We start from the raw sequence: 8,507 nt of genomic DNA on the forward strand, positions 1-8,507 counted from the left end.
ACCAGACTAGGCAGTTTCCTAGTAATGCCTAGTATATTATATAATATAACCGGTGCTTCAGTACAGTAGTTTGTCTTAATATAGAGAAAAGTACTCACAAACGTCTAAAGCACCTTGAGACTTGCTTTTCAGGGGAAAGGGAGTTACTTCCTTATTGCTACTAATAGATGACATTTTAACATCAATGAATTTTAAAAGAGGGGAAGTTCTTTTTTATTAAAACACTCGTGTGTCCAACACCCACCGAATCCTACAGTAGGACTTTCTGTTGCTCTTGTGAAACACCTTCCGTTTGTATTAAGCTGTATAATACGTGCACACTATTCTTACACAGATTGTTATACTTAAAATGATCACATTATGCCTCACAGGGCTAAGATGGAGTTTACAAAAGAGAGCTGATTAAACGTTGTTGTCGCTGTCGTGCCTTACCAACAGCACCTTTTACTTCATTACCAGTCACACAACTGCTGTTCGGCATGTCTTGCAGTTACGGCAAAGAAGCCCTTTCACGAAGTGCCTGCCCTTCAAGACAGGCTGTTCTAACAAGCGAAGAAAGAGTCAGCATAAAACAATTCGTGGATAGGGAAAAAATGTGTCCCTGAATGGCAGTCAGCTTTCTGGACTATCACCAGTCGCGCATAAACAAGAGATTAGATGTTGTAAGTGGTTAATTCCCAGTTTTGGGGCTCTTAAGGATTTCCTTCAGGATGAGGCTGGTTAAATCACTTATTTAGAAAAATATGTCAAACTGACAAATATTCCTTCACTGTCACCATCTGCCCCAATTTTTTTTTTTTTTAAACAACAACTCATTTCAGCTGATCAGGATTTAATGGTCTCCAAGATCTGCTGTAAAAGCTGTTTGTTTTCCAATACTGAAATGGTTGGCTTGAGAAGCTAATTTAGGGTTCAGAGAGGGTTTGACTGATGTGGGAGATTTTTTTTTCTCAGAAATTTTTTTTGGTTTATAAGACTACTGTATTTTGTTACAAGAATTCTGTCTAAAATAAATTCTAGAATGCCTGAAGTGTAAACAGAGAAGTAACTATTACATTTAAAAATAGCATCTAAAACTTTCATACGCTTAAGCTAAGGTATGATGAAAACTGCAAGAACAAACATATTCTTTTATAAGTCTCCTGTCTGCTTCTCATATCTCAACAAATAGGTGATGATGAGTTAACCTTGTGAAATATTTTGTTTTAAAGCCAATTCTAACTAATGGACTAACTACACAAATTAAAGGGGTGGTACAACTCCAAAGCCTTATTTCAGAGGTTATTTTACACAAAACCAGAAAAAGACCCCCAGGGACGTCTAGGACAGATTTTTAAATCACTATTGATTTTGCGTGGAAGGAGCTCAGAAACATCTGTCGTGATCTGCTGTGCAAAGCCCTTAAGTAGACCAAGTAAGGTATATTAATATACCTTGGTAAGGTATATAATCATAACAAAACAACTCCACGCCTTTTTTGAAGTTTTCCCATCACTGCTACATCTGCAATCTGAATCCTCAAATGCAATTATTTGCTGTTGCCTATTCTAATCCAGGAAAACTTTTGATCATAAAAAAACTCAGTTTGTGCTGTGCCAAAGCCGGTAGGTTGCTAAGAAAGGTATGAGGGGAACTTTTCTGACACATCTGCCTGATATCCAACTCTGAAAATAACTCACTGAACACTGATAATCAACAAAATAAGGCAATTCCTCAAAAGAAAGCACAGCACAGTGCATTTTATACTTACCAAACTATCCACATCTATGCTTGAGTTTACTGCCCACTGCAAGGTTCCCATGATGTTCATGGCTAAAGTAATAATAATACCAACTCTAGCTGGTCCATCACCTGCGGAGAGAAAAACACATTCAATTTATATGCAAATAAAAAGCCAACAGAAATCAGAAAATTAGCATGTGTATCTTAAAATACATATTCACATTCTGTCGTCTATTTATTTCATGGAGAAAACATGGATTTGTTAATTACACAAAGGAATGAGAGCTTAATCATCAGTTAAACACCTGGCTTTGGTACTGAATTCACTAGAAACCCTGATCTTGGTTTGGCAGTAGAAAAAATTAAATCTTGGTACTTAAGCCGTGAACAGAATCAGGCCTCTGCTATCTTGATTTCAATTTCCTTTTTCCAACACATATGAATCTGTGAAATGACTCTTATCTAACTAAAACACCACAGATAACAACTTTAAAATTCAAAATAGTTGCGCTGGCTTACATTTTCATTTCTTTGACAAATAGAGGACATGTTCTACTTACTGTTCCACAAAGATGCAGATATAAATTCTTTTGCTTTAATTGTCTGCTGTTAACAAGCATGGGATTTTCCAGGGATTTTCCTTTATGAGTTCATACAACACAATGTAAGCATCTAAACTAATACACTGTTGATTTTTATCTCACTATGTGTTAAATGGAATTGAGAATTTAAGCCAAATGCCTTTCTATGATTTCTCCATTTCTTCTATCAAGACATCTCGTTATCAGAGTAATTATAGAAGTAAACAATAAAAGCAAAATATTGCTCCTGAAAGCTGACAGATTAAGAAAAGGAATTTAGTGTTGCTCCAAGGACCTATTACCTGTAACAGTAAAGTTTACAATGGTGGCAAGATGACAACTTTTCCCGTTTTTAAAAAGTGCTTCTAACCCCTTTTCTCAAATAAAATATCCAGAAAAACAAAACATAAGAAACAGTTAGTTTTCCTGAAAAATGCCAAACTACTAAGCGCATGAAGTAAAACATGAGAAGGGCAGCAGGGGAATTAAAAGTCTCCTTTGTAACAGAAGTACTGTAGGTGCATATTTTCATATAGAAGTATTTGTGTGGTTGGATTTATTTTTCTAAGACAGGAGAGTTCCTTATACAAAAATAAAAGATAGCATTTAATACACAATACAATATTCAATAAAATGTACACTTTTATATAACTCCTTTTCAACACTGAAGTATGATCAAATTAAATTTGGATTTTATTAGAACCAAAAAATCCTTTCACAAAATCAGCAAATTCTTGTTCATCAGTGACCATAGTATTGAAACAGCATCCAGATGCTGCACACAAAATTCAGTGTAAAACTCGGGAGAAAGGGAATAATGCCTGAGAATCACAATCAAAAAACATACATAACAAAAGCGTAGTGAATTAAAAACTCTATTTGAAGTAATCTGTAGCTAAACCTGCTGAGTTTTTCCACAGAACTGAATTATTCCAACATTTTGGGGACATTCACCTCCTATTCTCTGCTTGTTGGAGACTGGCTATGCCTGGCCAGCCACGGGCAGCATTTCAAATACAAGTAAGATAGTAAGGTATAGAGTGATTCCGATTCGTGTACTGGGTTTACTAGGAGCGGCGAGCCATTTTTAAGGTGATTTTGAATGGAATTTGCAAAACTTCACATTGGAAAATGGGTCAGTGGGTTGGGAACTAGAGAACTGGATGACTATTTCTGCTACTGGTGTGGCTTTAAAAGATCATTAAAACTTCGCATGTCTTAGCAATTTGCAAATGAGAGGAACATTAATCACTATTTACTAAAAAACTTTGAGCTATACAGATGATAATCAACATCCAAGCTTTTCAGTACACTAACGTGGTTATGTTAATGTGGTTTAAAACACATGAGATTACTTTTATAGCAATTACAGTCAAGAAAAGGAGAAGTTCTGTCCCTTCAGATATTATTTTCAGATTAATCCCTTTACTGTATCTCTACAACATCAGATTGCAGATAATAATAGTGTAATTTCTCTTTTAATTAAATTGCGTTTACTATTATGACATACTTAAATCAGTGTCAAATGTATGCTAAATTTTGCAACGGTTTATTCCCCTCAGAAGTTTCTAAAGCTGAGTTGTTAAACAGAAGCAGAAGACTTCCATTTCAGTACTCCAGTAAAGTTACTGTACCTGTAGTTATGATAGAGATGAACGCCACAGCAACAAAAAAGACAACAAAAATAATTTCTATTCTCATCTGGAACCAGCGCAGCGTTGACAGGTAGAGGAACCAGTTTGCCGTGTGTAGGTTCAGGGCTTTGTGAAATAAGGTCTCAAAATATGGCTGCCGCCCAAAAGCTCTCAGTGTCCACAGCCCTTTTAAGCTTGTAACAAGATGGGTGAATATTGGACTCCGAGCTGTAAAGTGTTTAAGTTAGAAACATCATGAACACTCAGAAGCAAATACCTTTGATATAACGCAAATACACAGCCCTATGCTCTAACTTACAGCAGTATAACTACTGTCTGTTTAATTTACATATGTTGTTGGAGTACATGACTGAAGTAATCCTAGCACAGGATATTCAACAACAGTCTTTGTGTGAATGGGTTGAAATTCCATTCAGCGTATTGCCAGGAAGGGATCACATTAATTCTTCATAGTTAGCATACTACTTGGGGAAGCTCCTGGCCTGCTGTAAGGTGCCACAAGAGAAAGGCAGCTCCTTCCCAGCCAAAATGAATTCCTGCAATTCTGATAACTCCATCAAGTGAATTTTTTTTAGCACAGACAGAGTACTTTAATGCTGTGGATTCCACTGTACTGACATGGTAATTTTAAGATGATCTTGCATTACATAAAAAATGGTAAGCCAATGCTGGATCCCTGTGAACATCAAAGAAATTTAGATTTAGATCTGAGGAACTTCAGAATTACACTTAAGTAAAAGGGAAGATGATCATCAGTGTTTAAGATTCAGGACTGATTTGCTGAGGATCTGCCAGTTTGTTGTGAAGCCAAATCAGTGCCTGATCTGCAAACCCACACTTCAGAATGAGGTTCTCCATTTTATTGGGAACGTATTAGTCTCTTAAGGGGGGGAGAGGAAGGAAATTTAGTCAAATAACTTATTCAGAAATAAGAATTCTTTGCAATCAAGATATATCCATTCTAAATTTTTCTTATTAGAAACAAACTCATAGGGCACATACCAAGTCTGACCACAATTTTTCAAGTTACGTTTACTCTCAAGAAAACCGTATGTCAGGACTTTATTTGTTTTCAGCTGCAGTGGTGATAAAGGCCAGCTTTAAAAATATCTTCTCCATTGCTCTTTGGCAGCAGAGCACTCAGTAGTGGCTGGATCAGTAACAGCACTGGCTTTAAGGAGATATGTGTTCTGCTCCCAGAGACAATGGCATCTTGCAAGAGAAAAGGCAAAGAAGAGGTGAAAGGGTGAATCACTTCTCAATTGATTTGTTGTGGATTTAGAAGTCTACCAATTTTGCTGCTCCTACCTTCAGATTCCAGTTGTTTCAGCTGCTGAGAAGTGTGGAGGAAGTATGCCCTTAACACAATAAAGGCTGCTATCACAGGCACTGATGCCAGGAAGATGTAGGGTTGTAATATTGAGACTACTGTTATAGCGCCAATCACAATCAGTATTAACTGCAGAATGAAAGAAAAATACTATTGATATAGTAAACTTGTCATTTTATAGACTAGAGATTGGTGATGAATCTCTTTCCCATGGCAACTACGTATTGTTTCAACAAACATAAAGTGCTAACCTAAGTAGGATTTGCAGCTGAGAACAAACCTCCGTGAAAAGATCATGAATACCTGAGACCAGATCCATAACCTGTTGGTATAAGCTGCCACCTTTTCTAATAGATGGAAGAAGTGTTTTCTGTAGTGCAACCAGTATTGCAGGCTTCTAAATTATGAAGCCACACAAACACAATGGCAACTAGGTACTCACTCTCCAGTTAAAATTGTAAGAATGACACTTGCAATATCTGCAGCCAACTCCCAAACCTAACGGTGCTGTCCTGTCTTGTCTGGACAAGGTGTGTCAGACTGTCAGGACCTGAGTGCCAGTCTCCTGCAGGTTCTGGGCCAAGCAGTTTTTCTGAGGGTCAGAAAAAGTGGGAAGTCGCACATCATTGCTTGCTCAAGGGACTCTAACCCACATATGAAACTAGCACTACTACTCCTCCTGATCAGAAGACAGGAAACAAGTCATAAGAGGACTAATGAAAAATTAGCAGTTTTAGGAGAAAAAAAGATGTTTTAAGGTGACAGATGACTCAAAAGGAACAAAATCATTCCAGAGTTAATCTAGTTAACCCACCAGAGACTATTACCGTTCTCATAAGACCTCATACTCAGTAGCTCCAGACAGATTTAATTAAAGCAGGCCCTGGTCTACTCTAGAAGCATCTTAAGCACTTAGACTGTTTTTGTCTCATACCTAAATCTAATGAAAATCAAGTGTATCAGTGTACACAGAATAGCAAAGTTCTGCTTTGTATCAGGGTGTTACCTTCCACACTAAACAACTACTTCAAACTGCAAACTTATCAGCCTAAAGCAACTGCAAACGGACAATTTGGACAAAATGATGAACATTGCATTGAAACATCACTGCAAATGACCAGTCAGCAAAGAACGAGATGGAAAGCAAAACTAATTTCACATTAGGAAGAAAACTGCAGTTGGTGCTTTTGCTACTACATCCACATAAATTCAAGGAAGGATTTAAATTCCCAGTACTCCAAGTCAGAGGTCTTTCATGAACAGGTAAGCAGGTTTCCTACCCTTGGTTTTCATCAGAAATCTGAGCAATGCAATAGCAGCATCAAAGTTTATGAAAAAAAAATTACTGTAACAGCTGAACTAGTTAAAGGTTTCTTTCATTGTTTTCCTCCTTTCTCTCAAAAGAATGGTGACACACGTGGGTTATGCTTGTGCAGGCTGTATAGCACCGGTCTGTAGCAATACAAGAATGGATTTGTGTTTACTCATTATTTCAACCTGCAGAATTTAGTACCTCTTGTATCTCTAATTGTAAAGAAGCGAATGAGCTGTTCAACTGATATTGAGCCAAGTTATACAGCCCTCACATTGCTTGAGATTACATTACATCTAATTCCTGTTTCCATCATTTACTCAAATTTTGCAAAGGCCACCATGAGGCCATATTCTTCTCACTACTGGTCCAACAGTTATTTCACTAAAAAGTTGAATATGAAAATTTGTGTTATCTCATAAAATCCGAACACAAAGTGTAAAGTCAAACAGAAGATGACACCTTCTCTAAAAAGGCAGTAGCAAAAATCAACGCACAAGTCAGCTACATTGGCGTATGCTCAGGGAATGGCAGCATAGGGCTCGTGCGGCCCAGTTAAGAGCCACACTGCTGCGCTGCGATGACCCCAGGTGCTGAGCTTTGAGGCCTGGGACAGAGGCCAGATGAGGAGACACGTTCCAGTGCTTCCTCTGTGTCACCAGTTTGGAAAATGCAGCTGGTGGTGGAGACAGCAATTCAGCAAGGGTTCAGGGTGGTGATGACTGCAGCAGCCAATCTGGTTTAGCAATGGGGGTTTATCATTTAGGGAAAACCAGTCATGACCATAGGTATAAATGTTCAATGAGTTCACTATGACCTTTTGAGTGGGACTATATTAAACTCTAGAGATGAGCACGTCACATGAGGGATCTCCAAAAAATTATGACCCCACTGTAAGCACTGGTAGAAGACTGAGATGGATGTTAAAACTAGTGGCAATGCTACTGCCACCATTAGCTGGCTACAATTCATACTCTAGATGTATGCAAGCAGGTCAGATGGCTGTCAGAGAAAACATGATAGTTGCTATCTCTTGTTGATGTAAAGGTTAATACCATTTCTTCTTTTATGGGCAACTGAGTAAATCCCAGTGACCGGAGAGTAACCCTGGCCTCTTTCATCCTGAAGCCTCATTCATCATGGATGAAAAGCCCTGCTCCCTAAAAAGGAAGCTCCCCTGATATGTGTAATACCTATAAAAGTCCTAAGAAAAACTGTCATGACATCCACAACTGCAACAGAGAAGGAGGCAGTGTCCCTAAACAAGGAGTCATCTACCAGCTCTTTCTCACAGAAGAGGGAATAAGAACCAGCTCTAAAATTTTGCGTCAAATTCTTGGGAAAAGCTCAGAAGTCAGAAGGACAAACTTATGCAAACATAAAACTGAAGGCTAGCAGAGACCAAGTCTCCATCTCCACAGGACTCGGATTTAGGCATCCCAGTACATTTAGAAGCTAACCTTTTCTGTAGATCTCTGCACCTGGAAAGGAATAATCACATTCACTAGTACAGGCTGGAGGCTGACTGAGTGGGAAGCAGCTTTGTAGAGGTGGCCTTGAGGGCCCTGGTGGACCATGAGGCAGCAATATGCCCCTGCAGCAAGGGAGGCCAACAAGGGCAGCATTGTCAAGCATCATCAGATCAAGGAGGGTGATCCTTCCCCTCTCTTCAGCACCAATGAGACTGTATCTAGAGTGGGCTCTCCAGTACAAGTGAGATACAGGCATACTGGAGTGAGACAAGTGAAAGGTCTTGAAGATGGCAAAGGGACTGCAGCATCTCATACACAAGGACAGGCTGAAAAAGCTGGGATTGTTTAGCCTTAAGAGAAGGCTTAGGGGGATCTTATCACTTTGTATAAGTATCTGATGGTATTTATTATATTTATATAAATTATAAATTTGTG

The 8,507-nt window shown here is 38.5% G+C and overlaps 1 protein-coding gene across 1 annotated transcript; it reads right to left on the bottom strand.

Annotated features, from left to right (window-relative positions):
- Positions 1-1,750: 1,750 nt before the first annotated feature.
- LOC104073108 (cystic fibrosis transmembrane conductance regulator-like) lies at positions 1,751-8,177 on the bottom strand (the record flags this gene model as incomplete). The annotated part of the gene is made up of 4 exons (XM_009572777.1): positions 8,061-8,177; positions 5,267-5,438; positions 3,938-4,165; positions 1,751-1,851 (listed from the first exon to the last, which is right to left on the bottom strand). Coding segments are annotated over exons 1-4 (618 nt in total), but the record flags the coding sequence as incomplete, so codon positions are not given.
- Between the last annotated feature and the right edge of the window lie 330 nt (positions 8,178-8,507).

Source organism: Fulmarus glacialis, unplaced genomic scaffold (genome assembly GCF_000690835.1).
Source record: "Fulmarus glacialis isolate BGI_N327 unplaced genomic scaffold, ASM69083v1 Scaffold49052, whole genome shotgun sequence".
Lineage (NCBI taxonomy): Eukaryota > Metazoa > Chordata > Aves > Procellariiformes > Procellariidae > Fulmarus > Fulmarus glacialis.